Genomic DNA, 27,556 nt, shown 5'->3' with positions numbered 1-27,556 from the left:
TAAAAGGACGCGCGCCGGTTTAAAGCCGCGCGCACACACGAGGCTAGAGCATAATTACAGCAGCTCTGTCTGTGCCAGAATTAATTCCGGATCCGCATCTGTGATCCGGAATGCACGAGCTGGCAGCAGAGGAGGCCGCGCGCGTGTAGCCGTGATTTGTACCGTTGTGAACACCCGCCGGCTTTCATCTGCTGCTCTTCCGGCTCATAAAGACCACTCACAGTGATGGGCATGCAGCGTTTCTGCACAATTCAGCCTTTGTGTTATTTGGCGGCGACACCATTGTGCGCGATTTGGAGAGCGCAAATTTGGCACGAAGCGCAAAAAAAAGGGGGGGGGGGGAGACAACGTGCATCGCAGTCGGGTCAGAGCAACGCGGCCCGCCGGTTCGGTCTAAACGACAGCACGGCGGCTTCAAAGGCGCCTCAGTGAAATGTGGGCTAATTGTAACTCGGACGCACCTCATAAACAAGGCACGGCGCCCAGAATATGACACGTTACACGATATGAAATGGCGTATTAAGCATAATCCAATCGGCCATGGTTCCTATTTTAATCTGTATCACCACGACTGGTTCCGCTGAGCTCCCTGGAAGCCGTTTGTCGCGCGCGTCTTTGCCAGAAAGAGTCCCATCAGAAAGTTTCAGAGTCGGGGGAAGTTGTGTGTGTGTGTGTGTGTGTGTGTGTGTGTGCGTGTGCGTGTGTGTGCGTGTGGGGGGTTTCCTGAGGTGACCACTCGGCGCGGAGGGACTGACTTCACGTGCTTGCTCATAACGTGAACACGTCAATCATAATGTCGGGCCTCCAATATGTCACCCTTTCCGTTCAGTGGGTGTCATTCTCACCTTTGACCTGCAGTGATCAGGGCCCCCCCCTGATCACTGCAGGGGGGGGGGGGGTCTCCGGCAGCAGAGAGCACGCAATAAATCTTTATTTGAAAGAATATTAATTAATGTTAATCATCTGCCCGCGACACAGCTTTTTGAGCGGCGACGGTGTTGCTAAGCGACACAGTTTTCTGCTAAATTGCTTTGGGGAAATCTAATCTGCCAACGTCCTATAATTAATGCTGTAATATCATTTGAGATGCACCCATCGGCGTTGGGTGAAGCAAGGTATGGCAGTGTGACAGGTCCTGTTGCTATAAGAGTCCGTTTGGATGTTTAAGCACATCAGGAGATAAAACACGCAGCGTGACGTCACGCCTGTCACTCACACCGGATTGCTCCAGTTTGTCATTAGTTTCACGGGTGTTGATGGGAAATGACACATTCAGGGGTTTAGGAAAAACCAACGGACCAGGTCACGTGCGCTGGTCGGTGCGCCACAGACGCGTCGGTGAGCCGCCGTCACACATCATAAGGAGTCAGCTCCACCAGGAACATCTCATCCAGCAAGCCGCCCAGAGCGGGCAAGAGGCTTACCTGGCCGGCCTGACGCAGGCGGGTCGGGCCCTAATGCTGCGTTCACGTACCCGTCTGCAAAATCCGAACGGCAGGTTGCTTTTGCTCGAGAGTGACGAAAGAAAATATGTAGGCTATATTAATATGATATTAGCATCAATGGGACAGAGCTGGGGCTGCAGGGAGAGAACACTTTGTTATATACATTTATTTTATTTTTAGTATAAAAATGAATCAACAGAATGTGCTTGCATCCTACAAATCAATAAAATGAAAAGGATACACATGACATATAGCATCCCTAACAGCAATGCACCCTGGTACATGTAGGCACTTAATACAGCACGACCTGAGGAATCTAGGCTTCATTAGATACGTTAACGACAATAAAACTGGTGAGTTTCCCTTTAAGATAATTCCGAGGCTTGCAGTGCACTGCTACATTATTCTTCTACTGCATTTCTAACAGTGTTTTTAGTCCAACTCCAGTTACTTTGCAGACGATGTATTTGCAAACACATGAAACATAATATGATGCATATGAAGTAGAAAGAAGCCGAAAGGTGAACATAAACAACGTTCTACCTCTGTTTTAGTCATTAATGTTAGTCTGGCAGGGTGCCCGCGTTTTTATCTATTGTTCTATATATATGAAGTCCAAAAGTATAGCTGCAGGTCTACGTGTAGGAACCAACACACAGCAGAGAGAGGTGAGTGCAGACCCAGGAACAGATACTGAAGAACCCGAGGGGTCAGCGGGGAATTTAATTTAAACATTCATATCATTATTAGAAAGATAATTAATACATGTATATCATGATTAATGATCTATAATTAAAATAAGGTGTAACTCACTAAGGGGTGTTTATATATAAATCCACCGTAGTGAGTTACTTTATTGCTAAATAATTAGCAGGAAAACAGCTCAGCGGAACAGAGAGGAACCGCTGAGTCAGCAAGTTCCCAATCTGCAATAATCAATGTGTTCGCTGGAACGTTATTACGGGCCTTTCTCTTTGGCCTCTCGCCTTCCTGTGCGTCTTCCCTCCAGCGTCACTCACCTGTCATGTTGGAAAGCCTAAACCTGGATAATGATGAGCGAGGCTAATCTCACAGCTCAGGTGCTGCTGCAGGACGCACGCCGGCACCGAAGTGCTGACTGGAGGAGCCCGGCGAGCGGGTTAATGAAGACGCAGCGTGACTGACAGTGGGATGCATCGGGGCGCTGCTGGTCTGCTAACACACCTAATGCAGCGATGCATGCTACACGCTACACGTCAGACTTCTCCTCTCGCCACGGCGTTGGCGGTGAAACCAATCATCCCATGTGACTTGGTTCTGCAGACTTGAGCTCCCCGTCGCGGCGTCTTGCTCACGTTGGACTTTTGAAATAGAAATCTAATCAGCGAGTTCATCTGGGTGCCCACTGTGCAGGAACATGGCTTCATCCTCCTTCAGTGTTTTCATTTACCCGTTGCCTTGGTGACTCATGTGAAGTAGCTAAACACAACAGCACAGAGGGATAATTTGATCGCTCTTGACCTCGGCAGTGTGGGATTGCAGAGAGAGAGAGAGAGATATGAATTCATTGGCTGCATGTTCTCCGATAAGGCCACGTTCAGGTACGCAGGAAGCTCCTTCGCATGCAGTCTGACACTCGTCCACTTCCTTTGCTGTGGTTTCAGCTCGAATGCCATCCCATATGCAAAAACACATGCAAGCGTTCAGTGAGGATTTCAGTGAATGTTCCTGCATTAATGAAACTCACAGAAAACAAAAGTCTGCACATTGTTGGCATTTCTCAGTAAGTGTGAAAACAAGTGTCTTCCGTGGCTCAGGAGGGGGTTTCTCAAGTCTTGGAAAATAACCTAGATGATGTCATCAGGCTTATCTCAGCAAGGGCTTGGAATCAAATCAACAAGCTGCATCATGGGAACTGTAGGATCCAGTGTTTTAACCCATACAATAAGGATATGTATGTATAATGCCATGCCTCTTAAAGGGACGGTGTGCAGGATTTGGTGGCATCCCGCTGTGTGTGTGGTGTTTGGACCGAAATCAATGAACCTCTCACTGCTTCCAGTCTTTGTGCTAAGCTAAGCTAAGCTAAGCTAAGCTAAGCAGCTGCAGGCTGTTGCCTTATATTTACTAGCAGAGTTATTAATCTTCCTAACAAAAAAGTAAACATCAGCATATTTATACGGACAGGAGACTAATTGATGTTCCAGATGTAAATCTAAGGGAAGTTCTTGGTTTTCTTGCTGTAATTATTATACTTGATTCTAAATATGTCATCGGCTGACTATTAATTACGTTAAAACCTTCCCCTTCTATAAACGTCCTGCTACAGAACGCTGCTAATTCACTGTTTGATGTCATTTGCTGTTTTGTTTTACGTCTGTTTGTTCTTTTATGCGTTTGACCCCACCCATGGTTATATCCTGGTAAAGGTTCAAATGAAGTAAATACACTTAAATAATACCATCAGTCGGTATGGTTGAAAGAAAAGGTGGATGTGGGGAGAGCGGCTTACTCTCCCGCAGGGCAGAGATGTGGTTTAGGTGTAGCAGACGGAAACCCACACACCTCCACATCAGGGTGTGGAGCTCCATCTCCTCTTACAGTAAACACATTAAAACAACAAATCCTTCAGCAGAATCTTCTCAAACTAAACGGAGCTCTGGAACGGCCATGAGGTGGGAATTAAGGGGAACATCTTATTAAATACCGTAGCAACCGAATGTTTTCATGCCTGTTTGTCATCCAGCACCACCTCAGCTTCACGTCGCTGTTCAGGGTTCAGTCACGGAAGCAAGGTGCTCTATTCTGTCATTTACCGAGCAGCTCCGTTTAACCAAGTGACCTCATCAAACACACATCATCATTACCTGCACGGACCAATCAGCACGCCCGACACACGCCTGACAGTAACTTCACCAGCGCTAAGGTATCAGTTCCTGATACAATGGAAGGAAGTGCGTCACGGACCTCGAGACAAAGAAGAATGGAACGCTGCTCGGGCGAGAGAGAGCGAGCGAGAGAGAGAGTGAGAGAGAGAGAGGGGAAATGTTGGAGCATGTGGTGGAAGAAGTGAACAAACGGGGTCTGCGAGGAGGAAGGCGAGCGAGTGGTCGGGGGACTTCTGAGCGGACGCCGCCACCTGCAGCTTCGCACGCCGGTGGCGTTCCTTCCACTTTTACTGGACGGCTTGTTTTTAGTGGAAGAAAACAAAAGTCCCCCCCGACTCCTCAACGCTACGAACCGAGGACAGGAAAGAGTCGGTCCCTCGCTGCCCTACGTGTTGTTTTCCTCGTCGCTGGCAAAAACACAAATGAAATAGCATTTCTGACACACACACACACACACACACACACACACACAATGAGCGAGTTTATCTCACTCCGTCAACAAGCTTGTCAGTGTAATGTATGAGTATGCTGGTCTGAGAGCTTGGAATGTTAATGGGTTTTGGTTGAGGAACTGCATTGTCCGGCTGTTTGACCTCAGCTGAAGCTCCTTCACCCCAACAACCTGCAGTTAAGCTACCTGTCAGTCTAACATGCTGTATGTGAGGTTGTTGTTTTACTACACTTCCTATAAATCACCTGTTAAACCAAAAGTGTAGGCGGCAGGTTTCATGAGTTTCAGAGCTTTTATTGCCGTTTCACCTGGAAGTCTGGAAACACACACATCACTTCATGCCAAACGGTGTTTCAAACACGAGGCCAGCAGCTTCACTGCGGTGGAGGCTGAATCATGCCGTCTGTTACTGTAAAGGCAGAAAGAAAGTCACCTTTTCTGGAAAAGAAAGACGTGGTTTCATGATAGTTTTGTCTGAACGGAGCAGCGGCGTATTGGAAAACACGACTTCACGCCACGTTGGGGAGATTAACACCGTCGGCTCGTCTTTACATGGAATCCTGCCGCTCTCGTCTGTGTTATACAGAATTATTCTCTGTGTTCTGCTTTATGTCCCCTCCCATGCCACTCCGAAGCTTATCTCCACTGCAGAATAATTCAGTTTTCACTGGGTTTATCTGGGTCCACGGTGGAAAATCCATGTGGAATCAGATGGGAGGATATCAGTGTTGTAACTGATGAGCTTTCTGATGCTGTTATATCTCACTACTGTCACATTTAAATATGGCAAACATTGTTGACCATTCCCCTCCGTCACATACATACATGCATACATACATACATACACTCTTGCAGCACATATATATATATATATATATATATATATATATATATGGCTAAATGGACATACCTTTGTATATAATGACAATACACAAGGTCACCTGTACAACAGTAGGGAACACAAAGCAGGTCTGAATCCCTGTTTGGATGGGACTAACATTACAGGGAAGGAGGTCATTTAACTCATGAGCATTTTAACCTCGGTGGAAATACAGGCACGGCCTAGTCAAGAGAACGCCATCACCTTCCTGTCGCTGACATCACAACGGGCCATTCCATAATATCTGGGACATACTATGATGAAGTCCTTTTCATCCCATTCAAGCTTTGGCGGCTGATATACGACACAAAGAACCGTTTCTTAAAGATCTGTTCAATAATTGCAGAGTTTAATTCTCACACATAAAGTAGGCTGTTATAATAAATCAGTCATGTTTTATCATTGTGAATCAGCTAATGAGCCGTTTGGCAAGTGCAGTCGTGATTTTACTGCTTATGTGTTTTCTTGCGAGCCAATCAGAGCAGACCAGGCTTTATGGGGAGGCGGGCTTTAACGTGGAGGCTAACACGAACATGCATTAGAAGCGCACGCAGCCGGGCGTAGACAGATTACAACACACACAGAGGGAGCGTGACTTCGTACTCCACCTTTACATCGCACAGTTGTATTTGAACCTGAACAAGAGCATATGTACCCTTCAAGGGATCGGCAAAGCTACAATCCATCCTCTGGGGACCATGAATGTTATCCCCAATAGTTGTTGAGTTATTTCAGGCCGACATTGCTCTCCCTGTAGCCACACTGCTGAAAAGCAATAAACCCAAATTCACGTCTCAAGATATGCACCAACGAGACTCTTCCCACGTAGACTGACATTTAAAGTTATTAGAATAAAGTGTTTTCCCCAAATGTGACAGAATTCTCACAGAAGGAAGAAATCATGTGTGCAGCCGTCTTCCAGTCGCAATCAGAATCAGTGTTTTGGCTGATTTGAGTTCTCAACAACGCTGAAAAGAAAATGATAAAGTGTCCTCATAGCTTCCAAAAATAGCCCAGACTCTGTGGGGAAGTACGATTTGAATATTATGATATATTATAATTGGGAAAACACTTTCAAAAATAAATGTGGATTTTTCTTTTAACTCGGATCATTAATTTGCTTTTCCATCGCAGGTTTCTCTTCCACGACTGAAGCATTGTAGCTTCTTTGGACGGCGGTGTGGAATTGTGTCTGTGACATCACCGATGGGGTTCTGAATGGATGTTTTGAAGCTCGCTGCCATGTTGTCGGTCGATTGGAGCGGAAAAAAACACAAATTTGGGTGGCAGGATGGAGCCGAGGAGTAAGCGGCGATCACAGCTGACTGATACGTGGAGACACCTGTCAATCAAGAACGACACACCTCTCTTTAATCTCCTGCATGAAACAACAAATACGGGATCAGACCAGGACGTCTTGTGGTTGAACAGTCATTGATGAAACAGAAATGTGGAATTGTGGGGATTTATCGGAGGGGGGGGGGCTCCTTCCTGGGGTCGACTCCTCTGGTGCGTCCATTCCTCACGGCTCGATGGAGGCTTAATGTGAGTGTGGAAAAGTGGAAAATTTAATTAGGCTGCCAAGGGGGGTTTGTGTCACTTGGCATGAGCCATCCCCCACCGCCCCACCCCCACCCACTACCACCACCCCCCTCCCCCTCACCCTCACCCTTTGCTCTTACCTCATTTGCTGCAACAACCCCAACGTTTGCGCCTCTGTTTTGTATTTTTACCCAGAGTCCTGCGGGGCATGACCCACTGGTCCAAAGGAGCAGATAGAGGTCAACAGTTTACAGCTGCGGAGGTTGTGATGTGGCGGCGCTGCCACCGACGCTGATGTGTGGACGCGCTGAAGCAGCGAGAGGGGCCGACATTCTGACTGTCATCTTCATCCGCCGGCTTGTGTAACCTTGAAATACCAGATTCATATGCAGGTTTGTGGATATGGTCACATGGTAAACCCACATGACATCTACGTGGAAAAGATGGAGTCACATGCCGAAAACAACCGGAGCACCATATCGTTTTTTTTTGCATGCGCCAGTTATAAGTATTTTTTTTTTCTAAATAAGGCCAATATGAAAGTTGGACATTTGTCTTTTTCACTTTTTGGTGTTTCAGCTCAGTCAAGATGCTGAAAACCAAAGTTATAACAATGTTTAAGCACCTTTTAATCCCTCGCTTCACCCCCCCCCCCCCCCCTCACGGCAAACAGTTTGAAGCCTCACTCACAGCGTTTTAAATTTAAATTTTAAATCAATATTTCATTTTTTTTTCAGTTTCGGTATTTATGCCGAGCTGCAGATGAAGATCAGGCTACATTATAATTAGTATGAAACTAAGATTCTGGTGGCGGCTGCGTAGGATTGTTTCTCACTTGTGTTGTAAAGTCCAAAAGTCAAAATCTATGTAAAAAAAGAAAAAAAGAAGATAGCTTCCTAAATTCACACAGTTTAAATTAACAAAATGTTCTTTTTAAATCCATATTTGTTGAAAATGACACTTTCACTGCGGTCAGGAATCGTTTCTCTCCCGCTCTCACGCACGTGACTAAAGTTGATGAAAGCGGGTTGAATAATAAAACGTGATTTGAGCGGAGCGGCAGGAATGGAGTGGAACGCGGATCGATACCGAGCAGAGCAGCTTCCAGCTCTCCTCCACTCTCGTCCACATTCACGTGAACGCTCTCAGCGGCACTCGAACATTGCACAGAATGTTTTCAGCAATTTGAGTTGACGCAACTTTATTTGGCAGCATGTAAATAAACTGTCTTATACAAAAATAAAGCTTTAATGCAGGATCAGGCTGAACCAAAACAAGTCATCTCCAGGAAGGAAACCGGATTATTCTGGATTCTGTGGGTCCCGACAAGCCGATGCATAGAAGTCACGATCGTGGAGGTTTTTAGGTCTTTTTTGGGATTTTTGAAGTTCCATGTTTCAACACGAATACCGCTGCACCAAACGAGCTGTTCTCCACAAACAAGGAGGGAAAAACTTCAAAGACAGGAAGTCGAGCAAAACACAAGTCCAACTTCCAAAATAAAAGTAATCAAGGACAAGTTAAATGTAGCTCCATATTGTGGTTCGTGTAAGCGAGATAATGATCTGAAGGGAACATTAATTTAATCGCATTCTGCTGCTTTTTGCCATGCACGCAAATTCAAAAACACGAGATCTGGCCGTTACATTGGACTGATGCTTATCAGCTGCAGTGTGAAGAAGACTCAGAAATGTGGGAGCAGATTATTTTCAGCAGCACAATCAGAGTGTCTTTGTTCAAATGCTATGAAAAAAATCCTCATTTCCACATTTCATGCAGACAATTATCCAGAAATAACATTCAAACCGCACGTTACCACGATCCCACGGTAAACCGGCGCTGCGTCACGTCTGCTCAGGCTCAAAGGAAAGTTTCCCTCAACTCGCCCAACTCTCCGATGCATGGATATTTGTTTTTGGAGGGTGGGGGGGAAGTCTCGTCACATTACATGTACCTGTCTGTGCGCGTCTTCACTTGCAGCTGTCATCTCACCTGACAGGTCTATCAGTGTCCACGGCTGATCGGGACGCGTCCCTCAGCCTGACAGGTGAAGCGACAGCACGGCAATCCAGACTGACAGCTCCTCAGGTGGGGGGGGGGGGGGACAAAGGCCGGCGAGGAGCAACACAACACGTACACAACAAGAGGAGTAAATTAAAGTCATTAAACACCCCGGAGTAATCCCCCCGCCGTGACTGATCTACGTGCTGGATTCCATCGGAGCGCGTGATAATAGAGATTCAGACGGAACGCTTTGTAACTTGGCGATTGTTGCCAAACGTGACTTTTTAAAACCTCCATTAAAGCTCAGAATCCTCTTTGTCGTGGAGAAACACGGGGTGCCAATTTGAGTATTTTTAAGGAAATTGAGTCTCATCTTTAACGACGTTCATTAAACCGAGGCCAAAGTGTGTGCTTAACGCAGCTGTACGTATTCCAGAAAAGAAAACACCTGCGGGATGTGCTTTGGTGAACCCATGAAAGGTTTAAATTGAGTGTCTATGATCACACCTAGGGGAAAATGAGGAGGGGGAGCCCCCCCTTCGACTGAAATCGGTCTTTTTCTTGTCAAAAGCCATCGAGAAACAAGCCGATCCACAACACGAAGAAGACCTACGAGCTCCAGAACGAAGGCTCATTTGATGAGCTTAGCTACGCTCTCCTGGCTTCTCGTGTATGAGGAGTAATTAGCAATTAACAATCGGGATTTAACGAGATCCAGTTATTATCTGTAAGCAAGCGAGGGGGGGGGATCTGCCACTTTGACTTGGGAGAATTCCCGTGCAACTCGAGTTTGATATACAAAAAAAAAAAAACGAAGAAGAGTGAGGGACCCAAGCAGTAATTCTCTCATTTTCACGACATCTCTGGGCCATTTTTTTAAATTCCCAGATCAAACGGGCGGCAACAAAAGGCCCCAAATCCCCCCTCGCTCTCCTCCTCCTGCTCCTCTTTCCAAAATTAGTTAAGCCTCTCAGCTCCATCATCCTCAACATGGCTCGCGTCAACAACCCTACGCTGCATCACAAGTGCTGCATAGCCTCTGAAATCCACCCCTCACACACACTCCTCTTCATCCCCCCTCCTCTTCTTCAGATGTCACTCTGAATTTGTACTTACAGACAAAACACAAAGTACCCCACAGTCACGAGAGTTTGTGATTTCCCCCTCCTCCCGTTTCCACTCGGCTAACTGTTTTGTCTTTTGTCTCTTCCAGCGGGAATACGTTCCTCTGACGGCTGCTGCACCAGAAAAGATGGGACAAATAAAAAAAGAAAGGGAAAGGAGTGAGCGATGCGGACACGGCGACAGGAGAGGAAAGTAAACAGAACGAGGCTGCCGTCTGACACATTCAGGCCTTCTGATGACCTCATCGCTGCTGTTTACCGTCTCCGTTCACACGCCGATGATTCAGGGTTTTCAATCACTTTCCCTCCCTTTTGACGTTATCTCCTTTCCAGAAACACGCCCGCAACTTTTTCTCTGTCTTTCCACATTCAAAAAAAAAAAAAGAAAAGTTTCCGCCGGTGAAAGTGACTGGAAGTGGGGTGACTGATGCCAAGCGCTAACTCGGGGTTATTGCCCAGGAAGGTGCTCGTTGCTCAGCTTTAAGTGATCCTGTTTCACACACTTGTCAGGTCCCCGCTGCCTCGCGGCTCGCCGCTTACAGGGTTGTCACCCGAGCAACGTTAATCTAACGCTAATATTCATGTTTTCCAGCTCCCTTGAAGCGAAGGACACCTGCCTCTGCAGCAGACGGCCTCCGCTAGCATCCTGCACGCCCTCCGCTCGGCGAGCTCTCCTGCTGCCACCAGCGAGGCGAGCGAGAGATGAAATCCTTCTCACCTCCGGCTACACAGTGGAGTGAAAACAAGGCCGATACGCCACCCAATCGCCCGTTCATCCCGCGAGGGGAAAATGACCATTGAGTCTTCAATCATTCCTGAAATCGAATCCCCCGTCCAGCGACGCGTGAACTCTGCCGGACCACAAAAAGATATTTAAAAAAGAAAAAAACCCTCACATCAATTTAATCACCCGTCCACAGATTCCGAGCTAATTATTCCAGCCTTTAATTATTCCATCCGACTGCTGTTGAGATCTCTTAAAGACGGCCGGATTAGTGGGTTTAGAGTATTAGCTCGGAGGGCTGGCAGACCTCTGCACTGTGATTCAGGGGGCTGAGAAAAACACATCTTCAAAAGGTACCTTAGCAGCACCTTCACAGGATCATTACACTGGATAAATCCACGCTAAGTTGCTTAAAAGTGTGTAAAGGTGAGCCATGTTCAGGAGCCAGACACTCGGAGGGAGGAGGCTAACTCAACGTGACTCCGGTGACACCGTTTAAGCCACTTTAGAGGGAATTGTGTACAAGTTACTTAAAGGGCTCATGTCAACTCGGGTCAACTTCAACCGCCAATCCCTTTATTTATTTATTTTCCACAGTCGGCCCACTTTACACACTGCGATGCCATGGTCTGTATTCTAGGGAATTATTTCAACCATACGTTTTAAATCTAATCATTCAATCTTTTTGGATTTATAGACGTAAACCCTCGGTTCTGATCTGGCAAACACACGGCTAAACCGCCACTCAAGTTCACCAACGCAAAAATCAATGGCTACGAGTGCAAAGTCATGATGTCTCCCGTCAGACTATCCAGTTAAAGTATTCTTTGCTCGTGCTTGTTAAAGATGCTACCCATCAGCCTGCTACCCCTCCTTTGAACCCCCCCCCCCAGAACTCCAAAATGAGAGCAGCCCGTCCCGCGGCTGACAACCGCCATGTTTTGAAAGCAGGTCGGGAAAGGTTAGAGCAAGAAACATGGAGCGGGGCAGTGAAAAAGACAAAAAGAATCTTGCTTTTTAATTATTTTATTAGGAGCCTTGATGCTATTAAATGCCCCAGATACATTCACCGTATAGCTCTCAATTAGACTTGACAGTTGCTGCATTACCAACAATAAATATAGCAAAGGGCTGCGCCCGAGGCCAGCAAGGACCCCTTACTATGACCCTCATATTTAATGACGAAAACAAGCAGGCGCACACGCGCTCGAGCACATGCATGTGCACATCCGAGCACACATCCCAGCATGTGCACACACAAACATCCTCTCTGCTGTGGCTCCTTATTGCACAAGCAAAGAGCATCTCCGGGGTTTATTTATCAACGCGTTGCCGATGCAACACATAAAAGTATACCTTCACACAGTTGGAGGGCGGAGAGTCGTTTTAAATTCACCAGGAAGGCAGCACAGAAATATGAGAAATTTAGTTCACACAGCATTGTCTTAAATTCAAAATAGGTTTTGGGACGTCCCTACAGGATGAAGCCTAACACGTTTAAAGCACCAGCCGCAGACCAAACAAAGACCGCTTATAAGAAGTGGACGTCGTCATGGTGACGTCACCCATTTGTTTGTGGACTATGATTTGGATTTTGAAGCCTCGAGCTCGGCATTTTGACCGTCGCCATCTTGGATTGTTTTTTGCAACCGGTGAAGGAAGTGACCATATTTGGACTGTGGAGGAGCGACGGGTGGATCTGAAGAACACGAGCAGCAACCTTACTGGATCTGGATCCATGTGGATTCTGGTGTGAAGCTGCTAACAAAATTAGCTTCATAATTCAAGGTCAACTTTACAGCAAAGTGTTAAAGTCATCTTAGTAGATAACTAGCATTGGGTCAATCAGCCTGTCAATCAGCAGGTAAGCCCCGCCCCCTAAAGCATCCCCTGCTTTCTGGTCTGTTGGACTCTAAATGGACCATAATGTACTAAATGAACATCATGCTGGATTGAAGAAGACTTGAAACTAGAGATTGAGACCATAAACTCATGTTTACAATGTTTACTGAGATAAAACATCAAGAGAGAAGTAGGACCATTTTCTCATAGACTTCTATGTATTCTGACTTAATTTTACAACTTATTTTTACAACCAGTGGTCGCCCCCTTTATAACAAAACAGTTTTCTAACATACATCGCCTCCCCTAGCTTTAATAGGGCTCCTTCCCATCTACAAGCCGTCTCACATGACGTGAACTTGAGTTTTGTTTGCATTAGAACCGTGAAAGCATTCAGATTTTCTCAAAGTTAAGTTTCCAATAAAACAAACAGTTCAGACCAAGTAGAAAACAACGAGACGCTGTCAGGGGAAACAGACTTCTTTACTGGATAGAAACTTTGACAAAACATTGGGTGATTTACAGACTGTCTCTCAACCTGTCAGTCAAAGACTTCACAGGACTTTAAACACCAAATTAAACAACAATTAGAAGGCAAAACTAATAACAATCGTGAGCGACAAAGACGAACAGTAAACAAAGGTCTTCGCGTCCTCCCTGCAGCTCTTTGGGATTTACATGTAGACAGCGGTGTACATATCATCAAATATCTTTCCCAGCATGCATCACTGGAAGGAGTGCTTGGAGCCCAACCCTCAGCCGTCGCTGGAACAATACAATAAGACAATGCTTCGTATTGTTAGGTCGGACAGACGGATCCCATAGGTTGTCACATCATGTTCCTGGCTTGGAGTTTCTCTTCAAAATAAAAGCCTGCTGCATCGTTTCAGCCTGTGTGACACAATGTTCACGTTCTGCTATTTTCACAGAATCCTGTCTGGACTTCATCTTCGCATCACTCATATGTGAATTCTTAAAAAATTATTTGTGCTAATTTTAGAGACGTTGTCTTGTTGTAGCGTGTTACAGTGTCTGGACATCTCATAGACACCAACGTGTCTTCTTGCTAAAATGAAAATGAAAAGTGAATGTACTGAGAGGCAACCATTTCAAGGTGAAACAACGAGGAATTCACAGAGCCTGTTTGAGATATGCCCACTGTGTCCTTACAGTGCAGCACATTTCACAAATGCAAGTCTGTGCATACTTGTATACAAGTACACAACAACACACACTCACACACACACACACACACACACTCACACACACACTCACACTCACATAAACACTCCCACAGGCAACCCTCGAGGCATGTCATTAAGCTAGAGAGTACTAGAGTTTCCCGTTGGCAAAGGCTCCCTCTTGGAACTGAGGGATGAAGCTCTTGAAGTACGCCCTGGGTGAGAGACAGAGAGAGAGAGAGAGAGAGAGAGAGAGAGAGAGAGAGAGAGAGAGAGACAGAGAGAGGGAGGGAGGAGGGGGAGAGAGAGAGCAGAGCAAATAAAACATCAAAATGTGACAATAATTGTGTTTCAACTGCTTCAAAGCGTCTGACTCACTGGGTCAGTCCCAGAACCAGCACGTATCAAAGTGCAGATGAAAGGCAGAATGTGTTTACGCGTTACAATTACAACTGTGCATGAAATATCTGCTCTGTGTGTGGAGCCAAACACAGGAGACATAATTCATCTGCAAGGAAACAGAAATAATCAAAGTGTGTTTAAAAACAACCCTGCAGCAGTCTGCAAGGTATTTATCCACAGGTGGTGCCTTCAGGTTTGTGTGTTCTTGTCAGGTTACTGAAATATGTTCAGGCCCTTCGTTGCAGAGTTTAATCACTCACATATCTGTTGGTTCAATATGTTGGTTGGCTTGGGTACGAAATGTATGGATCATTTTCCAACAGTTTCTGTTTTTGAAAGCCCCTGTGGAGAAAAGTGGTAGCGTTTCCATGACCACCAATCATAGACCGTATTTAAGTGGACGTAGTCATGGTGACATCACCTCCCGGTTTGTGGACTACAGTTTTGAAGCTTTGGTGTTTGGCATTTTGGTCATAGACATCTTGTATTTTTATAACCAGTGAAGGAAGTGACCATATTTGGACTGCGGAGGAGCGACAGGTGGATCTCAAGAACAGTAACAGTACAGTACAGTACCCTGAGCAGCGTTCTTGGTGGATCTGGATCCATCTGGATCCTGGTGTGTTAAAGTCATCTTAGTAGCTAACTGCATTGGTCGCGACCTGTCAATCAGCAGGTAAGCCCCGCCCCCTAAAGCCTCCCCTGGCTTCTGGTCTGTTGGACTCTAAATGGACCTGTCAATCAGCAGGTAAGCCCCGCCCCCTAAAGCATCCCCTGCTTTCTGGTCTGGTGGACTCTAAATGGACCTGTCAATCAGCAGGTAAGCCCCGCCCCCTAAAGCATCCCCTGCTTTCTGGTCTGGTGGACTCTAAATGGACCATAATGTACTAAATGAACATCATGCTGGATTGAAGAAGACTTGAAACTAGAGATTGAGACCATAAACTCATGTTTACAATGTTTACTGAGATAATACATCAAGAGAGAAGTAGGACCATTTTCTCATAGACTTCTATACAACCAGACTTATTTTTACAACCAGAGGAGTTTAGGCTTCAGGCACTTCCACATTGGCTTCACTCCTCACAACCAGAGCTTGTCACCTGGCACCAACGCATCGTGTCAACCTTGCTGCCCAACTGCAGCTACTCTGTCCAGCCATAGATGTAGAGGATCGTCATGTACCGGTCCTTCTGAGCCATGTGACACAAGTGGTTTACTTTAGTTTATGTAGAAAGCTTGAGGAGGTTCTGCTTGTTGCCCCGATATATATTGTTTCTGAATCTCTCCAACAATGTTGGTGATCTTAAAGTGAGCACGACCCATAGACAGAATGCCAATTTGAATTATGAGAATTAGACCCAGGAGGAAAAATACTGCAATTTCCCTTAAATTTGCTGAGCAAAAACTGCTGTAGTCAAATCCAGAAGCTACCAGATGATAGTCCAAGAGCTTAAAGATTTGGTGATAATAGATGATAATGGGAGCATTGACATGTATAAGATAAACAAATGAGTACAAAAAGCATTACACAGATAACCTTTGAGCAAAACTAATTATGAACTGCTTTTCCTAGTCTCTCACACCTTTCAGAGATTTATAGCAGTCATTAACCTTCGCCATGCATAAAGCAAACACTTCTCTGGCTGCAGCCGACGCCTATAGATGTACTTCCATAGGGTCATGGCAGTTTCTGTGTATTGAAGGTGGAATCTAATCTATGAATATCTACAAATGGCCTGTGTGTAGTGCCGCCCAGATGATATGGTTCTCCTGTATCATATGTCTGATGCAGCTCATGTATGATATTCATCATGATTAATGTCCTCGGCTTGGGAGGACAGTCCTTCAATGCCCTTTGTGGGGAACGGAGGATATCAAGACCTGCACAGCATTCTGTTGCTCTTCGTGTCCACTGTATCTCTTGAACTCGTTTGAAATCCGATACAAAAAATGGAGTAGCTTCCAAAATGCATTGTCTCTAACGAGGAGGGATCTACTCACTTGGCCCTCTTTGCCATCTCATTGCCGTCCCAGCGAGGGCTGTAGGGATACGTCTTCTGCACCTGAGAGTAGAGCTGCCCGCTGCTGGTGAAGTGGTACACAGACTGGAAGGTGAGGGTGGGCTGGTCTCTAGGGAAGTACAGCGGGAGATCCACTACAAGGAGTGAAGGAGTAAAAGGAGATCATAAGGCAACGTGATCCAGAGGGATCAGAAACAGAGCCCAGCATGGAAGTGTTTGTTGTCTCCTACCGTGAACTAGGAAGCAAAAGTCCTTCCACATTAGTAGAAGAGTGAGTTTTGTGAATCCCTCGGCATCGTACTCCACCACACCCCTGCAACACACACACACAGTGTCTCTGGGTCTTATCTAACACCAACAGTACTTTCTTGTAAAAGGACCGGGACCGTGACAAAACAAATAAGTGGTGAACACGTGCTCGGTGCAGAATGCGCTCCTCACTATTCGACTCACATTCCAAAGTGGCTGAGGAAGGCAGCGATGTACTCTCTCCTCTTGTGATAGCCTTGGATGACATACTGCACCTAGAGGACAAAGCCAAAGGTTAACTTCATTCACATCAATCAATGGACCGAGACCAAGAGATTATACGCATGGCCATTCCCAGCCTCAAATATCTCTCATAAATTAAAACTATTTGTTACACAGATTTGATGCAAAATCTAACCAGTTTTTACAACTTGAGAGATTAAAACACGATCAAAAATCTCTTCCAAATACCACTTTATGGTAGCAAGACCTGCACGGTGGTGTAGTGGGTAGCACGGTCGCCTCACAGAGGGTCCCGGCTCGGGTTCCTTCCGTGTGATCGTGGGTTCTCTCCGGGTTCTCCGGCTTCCTCCCACAGTCCAAAGTCATGCAGGATGGGGATAGGTTCATGGATGATGATAAATGTCCCGTAGGTGTGAATGTGAGCGTGAATGGTTGTTTGTCTCTACATGTCGACCCTGTGATGGACTGGCGTCCTGTCCAGGGTGTACCCTGCCTGGATCGAACATTTTTTTGGTGCCTCAAACTGCATGGGATTATCATAAAGTGGGTCATACCAATGTTTTCACTCTGAGATGTCTGAACTGAAACTAATATTATTATTAAACAACGTATTTACTCAAAGGATATTTCAGATAAATGTAAAGACCAAAATCAACAGAGGAATATCGCTGGGGAACAAGTTTGTAAATGATCGCAAAGCGACGTTGAAGGTCGTGACAGAGTCAGACCGCGGCACACCCACAACTGAGATTACAACTTATGTCAATATGTGTCAAAGGTCTGTTCAGTTGTCTGCAGTGGCATCAGAATTCAGCCTTGTTTATTTTGCTTGTATTGTCTTTTATAATAACACAGAGTGTAAGTAGATTTTAGGCTGACTTGTAGAGACAGACAGGTCTTTGGACTGTGGGAGGAAGCTGGAGAACCCGGAGAGAACCCACGCTAACACGGGGAGAACATGCTCCACACAGAAGGAACCCGACCCGGGAATCATGCAGCCCATTAATGACAATATAACAAATATAATAGCTGGAAGGATATTAAAATACCCCTGATGCACAATCGCTAACAATTCCAACAGGGACAGTTATAACCACGAAAGTCCCTCAGCACATGTCCACACAGCTTCTGGGTCTGACTTCCCCTTTGAGCCTTTCTAGGCCGAGCTGCCAGTGTGTGAGCAGCCTGAGAGCAAACCGACGAGCAGAGAGGCTTCCTGGGCGAACCGGCCCAGAATGTAAACAAAGCCTCGGCCGGCAGAGAGATTAACAGAGGTGAACTTTTTAATGGTCGCCTTCGCTTTGACACCAGATGGCTCCGAGCACAAAAGTGGCATTGCAATCTTTGTACGGGCGAATTCAAATGTCACAATACAAAGACTTCAGCTCAACACATGACAGCGGAATAAGCCGGTGGTAAAAGGTCTACCATAGAGTCTGCTCAAGGTACAATTTCTTCATTTCACTCAGCATTTTGACACGGAGCCTCTACTTTCATTTTACATTTTTAATAAATTATTAATTCCTTACTGTGAGGAATGACTGGGCCTAGGATCACAAGTTGGCAGAGAGAAACGGAGCTACAGGTTGGAGGATTCCTCTAAACATCAGGCAGGTAAGTTAAACGTGGCGGTGAGAATTCAGAGTAAATGTGATTTAGTGATAACCAACTCTCTGAAGATGCTAATAATTCCACCCTGGTGCTCACCAGGCGTTCATTTGCATAGAAAGGTGTAATTGTTACGCCAAATGTGTACATATCACCTGATTGAACTAGAAGTCCACGGCAGTGCAGTCTGGGCTGCATCGCTGCCTTGCCGGCTGCTCTGAGAGCTACACAGCTTCTTTTTGTCTCAGTTGCTGATTCAGAGGCCGCTAAAGCCGCACAATCATTTTGTGATCGAGTGCAAAACCCCAAAGCAACTGTTACTTATCAGTGATGATATCATGCACATACAGACCCGGCTACCTCTTTGCTGAGAGGCAACATGATTTCAAAATGCATGAGCATATATAAACAAGAAAAGGAAAAAAACACAGGAAGTGAGTGATTTTGACATTATAAACAATGAATCAGATGAGCTTCCCAACACAAGGACCGGTTTCCGCTCTCGGGAGCACATGACCAACATGTGTTTAGCGCGTGTGTGATCAAGTATTTACTTTAAGTGTAAAGAGGAGAAGCTCAGGGCTCGCTTGACTGTTGAGCATCCTGGGCAGGTGAGAAAGCCTGCAGTCAGCCAGCCAGCCATGAAGGTGACCGGCTTCGTTCAACCGGCACGACTAAACCGGAGCAGGACGGTTATATATCACCTGTTATATATCAGATTACTGAACAGCACAGATGAAACCCGCCGCACAACTCCCTCTTTAAACCAGGCATGCACACTATTTCATCAGAGGGAAGAAAATACAGCAATGTGAAATCACCACCACACCACTCGGAATAGTGTTAAGTTATACATTGTATTGTTATGCATTATATTCTGAGAACCGATTGTATTTTGGATCCAGTTCCCAGTTGGCGCAACATCCGGATTCACTAAGCTCCGAAGGTAACAAATCTGATCAAACCTTTTTTTCCTTCCTTTTCACACTCTAAGCAGCAAAGAGCAAAGTACATAACATTCATGTGGCAGGCTTATTTCTAGTCGGCACTGACCTTCATTCTCACCAGTTAAAATCACACAGATTATATTAATCTCTACAAAAACAGATTCTGAATGCAGAATCGGCAACAGGACAAGACTTTGGTGGAGGCGATGATATGACGATGATTGTGCTTTTTCGCTTAAAATTAGCTTAACAACTTGCTACTTGTGAATTAATCTGCTCGTAGGCGTGCTGATTATAAACAAGTCCTGGACTGGATATCCGGTCGCTACCCCAGAAATATTACCCCCTAGAGGCTAAGTCGTCGCCAGAGGCCGATACTGTATCAGCTGGAGCTGGTAAACGTTCAGGAACAGCTATAGGAAACGTTTGGGATTGTTTCAAAAAACATCAATTTCAGGAGAATGTTTTGGACAATTCTGCACTTGTTTTTTGAGTCAATGTAATCATCAAACAGCGACTTCAGTTTTATACAAATTTGCTCTGCATTTGCCTTCAAACTGGACGGTCTGCATCAGAAACGGGTGGAACTCACAATTAGGTATTATGATGACGTTTCCCATTCAAGAGCTTGGGTTTTAACGATATTTAAGAAGTGAGATAATTATTATGATTGCTTTCCCATTAAATCACTGATCAAAAGAGAAGCTGCGTCAGCATCTGTCTGACGCAACTCGAGATGACTGTGGTCGATCACGTCAGCGTATTTGATAAGAGCAGCGAGTTGCAACATCCGGGAAACAAATACTTTCTTTAAAAGAAGCAGATCTTACTGCTTCATCTGCCAAACTCAGGTGTTGCCTTCCGTTAAACCAGCTGGTGTAAGTTAGTTTGATGGATTTTATCCAATATACACAGCATCAGCTAAAGGTTGGTTTAAGGTTATTTACCAGCTTTACTTGACTTTAATGTCCGGTAGGTGGGTTTATAGTGCTTTCCATCTCCTATAGCCAATAAAAGTACGAGGAAACGTCACAATTCTCTGAGTAATTTCAAAATACTGTGATCATTTTTTCCAGAGTTCATACAGTGTTTCTGTAAGAAGAGATGAACTGCTGCTCCAGCAACGCAAGGATAATGTGATACTGTATTGGTGCCAGTGCATCTACTGTATAATGCATAATCAAAGTCTGCATTGCAATATATCGCCGTTATTGATTATTTGCCCATCATAAACACACAGTCAAGTTGTGAGGTTGGTTTGAGGAAAGGATACATGAATAAAGCTGTGATTATTCATCAACTATGTATGAATGATGGCATTTTGTGAAAGAGGATAACACAGTTGTTTGTGTGTGTGTGTGTGTGTGTGTGTGTCTCATATCTGTAAGAGCTCTTAAACAGAGTTGTGACTCAACTCCTGTTCAATCATGTTTACATGGGACAGAGGAGGCAATTCAGCTTTCTCAAAGGCTTCAAGTGCACATCCTAAATAAGCCGTTTATCTAGTTGTGCGAGTGAGTGTGTGTTCTAAAGCAACCGTACATCACTGAACTTTCAAACCCGTGGCGAGGGCGGATTTCCCGCCCCATCTGTCACTGAGCCTCAGAGCCGCTGCTTTCTATTGGCCGCCTGCAGGTTTCGAGTGATGCAAGACAGGTGATCTCGCTCTGCAGGTATTCAGACCTGCCTGCACCCATGACTCGCCCGCCCGCCCGCCCATTTCGCCTGAGTGTGCGTTGAACCTGCGGGGGTTGTGATGCAATACGACGCCGGAAGTGCTTCCTGCTGTTAAGAAATCTCTTCTCTCTCTGTCTCACACACACACACACACACACACACACACACACACACACACACACACACACACACACACACACACACACACACACACACACACACACACACACACACACACACACACACACACACAAACACCACCCACGGCTTTCGCTCTCATAGACAGTGATCTGATCTCTGAACACAAATACACTTTGAAAATCGATTCTTCTCGTAAGATCTACAAGGGGCTTCAAAATCTAAATGCTATCAGGAAAAAGATAATAACTTAAAGAAAATCAGTTGAAAGAATTGGGAATGTGGAACACTCAATTGACATTATTTATACATTTTTAATAAAGAAGTCCAGCTGTTTATTTTGCATATCGTCGATTACTAGTGGCATTTCCTGTACTACACATGCACTGTATATATTACTATCCACTCTATATTCTCATGCACGTTTCATACCACTCACACTGTATATATCGAGCGTATTCATATCTTCCCCATACCGTTTATTCAACATCCTTTATTTATTCTACTTATGACTCGTTACATTCGTTAGATGCTACAACACATTTCATTGTCACAGGACCCAGAATCTGTGCAATGACAATAAAGTTATCCCACACACCTCTATCACACTTAGAAATAGAAAGCAACACCAGTGTTGCGGCTGGTAAATATCATGACTCATTGTTAAGTCTTCTGGGAAATCTGTCACGCTGCTCTTTTCTTAATGTAACGTGAAGAAGTCAGTGTGTAGATTCATCTGCTCATGAGTCTCCTGTTCACTGTGGAGCTGAAATCAACGCTCATAGTGATGTTGGTTTCAACAGCGATCAGAAATGTGAATGTGGAAGTTATCCTTTGTTACAACACACATCCACAGCCTGGATGGCCATAAATCATAAACCAGCATCACTTAGTTTATAATTAGAAATCCACACACTTGCAATACATGACTCCTTGCAGTGTAACCACAGGAACAAGGTGATTGAACGAGGAAAGTGCAGAGTGCAGATCTCTGCCAGGTTTGGCTTTTAATAAGTTATATGACGCTGTAAAAAGGGGCGCGATAGAATCACAGGCCTGTGTAATAGAACATGAGTCATTTATGAGATATTATAGATGGCTGTTGTGTTTGGAGCCAAACAGCTTCTGTGGTGCCAACGATCACGATATGTTGGCTTCACGTTTGTTTCGTCAGAGGAAGTGGAGATATATATCTATATCTATAATGTGAACTCTTCACCTGCAGAAAAAACACCCTCAGAAACTCACAAAAATCACACGTTTACAAGAAAAACGATGATCCCAGCAGTCGAAGCAGACATTTAATCGTACTGCTTTCTAGATCTCCTACCTGACTATCACGTCACAGAAGACTAACCACTAAGGATGATGGGATTGAAGCTACTTGTCTGGTGTGAGTCGACCCCCTACTGTATGTAGATTCCGGAGGCTGAAAAGCCCTCATGACCTATCAGCTGATTTGCATGAGTCAGGTTTTAACGAGACGCCAGGTGCTGCCATCTTCAGCCAGCACCGTAGACGCGGTCCCAGCTGTGTGGCAGTAACACTGTGTCGATACGATCACAGCATCTGGAATACGTGGGAGGAAATAATTGATGGTTTTAAAGGAACAAAATGACTGCACAGCCTGTCCTTGCCAGTCTTACACTCTTTCAGCCTCTGTATGCTACACAGCAACATTCTGAGATCTGAGAACAAGCTGCAAAAATGTCTGTTTCAAGATGACCATTGAGTTCTCAGACAGCCTGAACCACGTGGAACAGCAGCGCTGCAAAGGTCTTCCAATGTCCTGTCTAGAAGATGGAGATACTGCTGGAGTCCAATCAAAACTAGGGTTGAATTATGTTGGTCCTACCCATTGTTAAAAATAAATAAATAAAAACCTTTTATATGCTAGATGGTTTATCAGCAACCAGCTTTAAATGTGACATATTGTCTTTTTAAATAAATGCTTTGTGGTGATCTAATTCATGCCGATGTGAAGAGTCGTTCATGTGGATTTAGAAAAGGGACTGATAATTAATATATGGAAAAATCAGCTGATAATTATTTAAATTTGAGAACAGGATTTGGCGGGTGCTAGAATAAGTGTTTTTATATCTCCTGACGTTGCAGTGTACTAATACCTCTGGTCATTCACAACGACAGACTCTTTAAAGTATGAACAGTAATCTCAAGGTAACGTCAGGTTTTAATAACGATCTATTCTACATAAAGTGGATGGATGAGGTGGATGTGATGATGTAACAGGTGTTACTGTAAGAAAAGTTACATTTGAAATGCAGCCTCGTCTTCCCTCACAGTATCTCCACCTACACTGTCGGATACAAAATGTTTCCACACGTTACTTCTCACTTTCACATGGTTTTGCGTCACGATACTCCGTTCACAGCTTGCATGTGAACGGCCACGGAGACGATCAGAGGGATGCTGTGTGACCAACGTCTAAGCCTGCTGGGAGTATCCACCAAATATCTGGACTTTGGACAGATCAATACAGACTGTTATGGTTGCATTTCAGGGAACATCCATTATATTTTGCAACAATGCTGTTTAGTTGATTTATATATCTGAGCAACAGCGACTGGCCAGCATGTGAACATGCTCTGGTGACATTGTGAGCAAGACCTCTCCTCCCTGTGTCACACTGCCTTTGCCTGCCATTGACACTGATTTCCAACATGCCATTCCCAACGCAGGCTGTGGCCTCCGCGACTCCTTCAGGGAGGAGGAGGGAGCGGGTCTGACACTGCTGGACGGAAACACCCGGAGACAAGGAGGTCAGCCGGGGACACAAGTCCTCCAGACACCCTGAGCATGCTGGTCAGAGTCCAGGTGAACAGGCAGAGATAGAGCGTATCTGTGTGTGTGTGTGTGTGTGTGTGTGAGAGAGGGCAGTGGGGGATGGGCATTTCTCCTGAGGGAAATGGCATTACATCGTGTCTACACTGCATATCTACCTGTCAGCCCGCGGAGGCCAAGGAGCGCTCAGACGGCCTGTGGAGGTTGGCCAGTACGCCCACGTCGGCAGATGCCAGACACACGTGCATGAATGCCCAAACACACATTAACACACACACACACACACACACACACACACACACACACACACAGCTCAACAACAGCCACTCCTTAGTGGACGCATATTTTACTTGCTTACAGATAAGCAATGAATAAATCACACACTTTCACACATTAAAAGGTACGATGAGGAACTTTAACTGATACTGAAATATTTTAAATGTAATATTGATGCCTCGATCTGACCTACATAAGTAAACGAGACCATGATGTTGACGATGGACAACACATGCCGTAACACCGGTATGGTCCTTTATGAGTAAGGAATCTTGATATTTACTAAAAACACAACAATAAAGGAAGAAGAAGACATGGACATACACACAAAGCACATCTAACCATGCCATGTAAAGGAAAGATGAGTTATACCGCACTGTTACCTTGTTGTTGAGCAACTGGCACACTTGAGGGACGTAGTCAATTAGGCATCCTCCACTGGGGAATGCTGGGATATGAAGTGCTGAGGAGCCTCCCAGAGCACTGATTGAATAGAAAAAGGAAACAGCCTGTAAATACACATATTGAGAGTACACAGAACATACAGTGACTTCCACGCTCACTGTGCCATACAACCATTTTAGGACCATTCAAAGCTTTCTGTGACCATCTGCCTTCGTGCAAACACCGAAACGACAAACACAACCAACGCTGAGCACGTTAGTTTGGCTGCCATAAGCTGAAGTTATGAAATGAAAGAATAAAGGAGTGGTTCATGCCTGTGGCATTCTCCTCATTCTCCTTCACTCGTACGGTTATTCTTTTGACATCCTCCTGATTCAATCCTGCAGCACAGCTCCATTAGTGATTAGTGCATGCTTGTTTTATCAGGGAATCTGCTGCTGCAGCTCCCTAGTGACTAACCGACCGAGGTAGTCACTCCCTCATTTTTCCTCTGATTTGAGGCAAAAACAGAGGGAATACCCTGAGGACAGGTTAAAGGTCTTAAGGAACTGCTTATTGGCTTTTAATGCTCATTTAAGGACACATAAGGGTTTCTTCCGCTGTTTTCTATTTATATTTCATGCTTCATTATAGCAGGACAGTCAGAGGGCATTTAGAAATGCTGTTATGATATTTTAAAAGCATCGATGACCGCCGTTTAACACGTTAAGCATGCATGATGCATGAAAATACATCAGGCAGCGTTTTGTCAAATGTCAAAGATGACATATGTTGAGAAGCAGCCTCGGGGCTTCTTCTCCGGCTGATCAGGACGTTAACATGGTAATAATGTATCTAAAGGTAAAACAACAGTCAAACACATCCATCACATCATCCCAGAGTCCGAGCCCCGGTCCAAGCTAAGCCTCAAGTCTTTGAGATGTGAGTGCTATGTATGAACATGCTCATTGCAGCAGTTAAGATCCTTTATCATTACACGGCAGGAGCATTTATACAAACACATAATTACATGTAAGAAATTGGTTATTTCTAATAAGTATTACTGTTATATTAATAATCATCTTGAATATTCATCAAAAAGCAGGAACAAGCACATATTTAAATAATGTGTGGGTCAGAATCATTTCCCCAGCTGCAGGGAGGGGAAAAGGTGGTATGCTCAAAAACCATGATGCTACTCTTCTGTGTGTATAAGAATAATACACTATATTTAAAATGGTTTTATCTGTTGTATTGTGGTGCCAGCAGGTGCAGCTGAATGTGTGCATTAGGTCACGGAGACATTGTGTGAGTCCTGCTTATGTTATAAATGATTCATGTTGGTTTGGCAGAAATCCAAAAGACACACATCAAATGCAGCAGTTTTCAATAGTTATGGGTCGTGGAAGTCGTTTAATTTCAAGTCTCTGCAGTTTGCCTCGTAGAGTCAAGTCAAGTCCAGTCAGAAGAGCAGGCGGGTGTGTTTTCCACGCTGCACAGCAGCACATTACAGATTGTCTAACACCAAAGCAAAGAGGATTTCACAATGCTGAAAATCCCAACCCAAGGTTGTGGGAGTAGTGAAGAGGGAGGTGGAGCACATGCACACACCCACCTGTCATCATAACCAAAAACCACATGTTTATGGGAAATTATGTCCCAACAGAGTTCAGGAAAAGGTCAACGGTGACTGGACTGTATTCACAGTAACTAAGGTGTTCTCCTGCTGAAAACAGCTGGTTTCTCATCAGCTCTCACGTGTCACACTTTTTACTAAGAAGTCTGGATTCACTAAAATGAGCTAATTATAAGCATCATACACATCCACAACCGTTCAAATATGTTAGCAGCAGTAATTACCGATCTCTGGTCTTTTTTGCCAAATGATACCTAACTGAATATGAACAAAGTCTCTGTCACAGAGAAGCCATACAAACCGTCATGAATCCACTCTCATTGTCAAAATCCTTTTCTGCAGAACTCCAAAGCCACCATTTACAGGAGGCTTTGTGCACATAATTAGCATTAGCTTGTGCATTTTGCCGCGCACCAACAAATGGTCGATTGAAAATGGCTCGCAGCGACGAGGAGAGAAGCCTTTGAACGCGAGAATCTAAAAGATGCCCATCTATCCTCCCACTGATCTAAGTATAGCTCCATATCATTCAGATGGAGATGCAGACAGAAGCAGAGAAGACATGGTGGTGTGTTTGTCACTCATACGTGTCAATGGCAGGCATGGGAACATTTCAATGGCCCTGCCTCTTTAACACTCCATATGCCTTGGACACAAGGCTGCGAAGACACCAGGACACGAGGACACGAGGACATGAGGACACGAGGACATGAGGACACGAGGCCGCGAGGACACAAGGACACGAGGCCACGAGGACATGAGGACACGAGGCCCAGAGGACACAAGGCTGCGAAGACACAAGGACACGAGGACACCAGGACACGAGGCTGCAAAGACACCAGGACACGAGGCCCAAAGGACATGAGGACACGAGGCCCAGAGGACACCAGGACACGAGGACACGAGGCTGCGAAGACACCAGGACACGAGGACACAAGGCTGCGAAGACACAAGGACACGAGGACATGAGGACACGAGGCCCAGAGGACATGAGGACACCAGAATGAATCACAGAAATGGGACAACAGTCTGAGGCTCAAGCACTTTGACTATAATCTGTCTAATTATCTCTGGCTGAGTGGGGTTGCATATACTCATTGATAAAACACT

The 27,556-nt window shown here is 45.1% G+C and overlaps 1 protein-coding gene across 1 annotated transcript in view; it reads right to left on the bottom strand.

Annotated features, from left to right (window-relative positions):
* Positions 1-13,343: 13,343 nt before the first annotated feature.
* The window catches only part of babam2 (BRISC and BRCA1 A complex member 2), a 78,487-nt gene continuing 64,274 nt past the window's right edge, over positions 13,344-27,556 (bottom strand). Inside the window, exons 8-12 of the mRNA XM_084013962.1 lie at positions 24,810-24,909; positions 16,940-17,010; positions 16,717-16,799; positions 16,467-16,620; positions 13,344-14,275 (exon numbers count right to left, since the gene is read on the bottom strand). Of these exons, the coding sequence (XP_083870088.1) occupies positions 14,212-14,275; positions 16,467-16,620; positions 16,717-16,799; positions 16,940-17,010; positions 24,810-24,909 (472 nt within the window). The 3' untranslated portion in view covers positions 13,344-14,211. The remainder of the gene's footprint in view (positions 14,276-16,466; positions 16,621-16,716; positions 16,800-16,939; positions 17,011-24,809; positions 24,910-27,556) is intronic.

Source organism: Eutrigla gurnardus (assembly GCF_963514095.1).
Source record: "Eutrigla gurnardus genome assembly, chromosome: 7".
NCBI classification, from domain to species: domain Eukaryota; kingdom Metazoa; phylum Chordata; class Actinopteri; order Perciformes; family Triglidae; genus Eutrigla; species Eutrigla gurnardus.
Note: the sequence above shows the minus strand (reverse complement) of the source record. Positions and strands in the feature narration are given on the sequence as shown.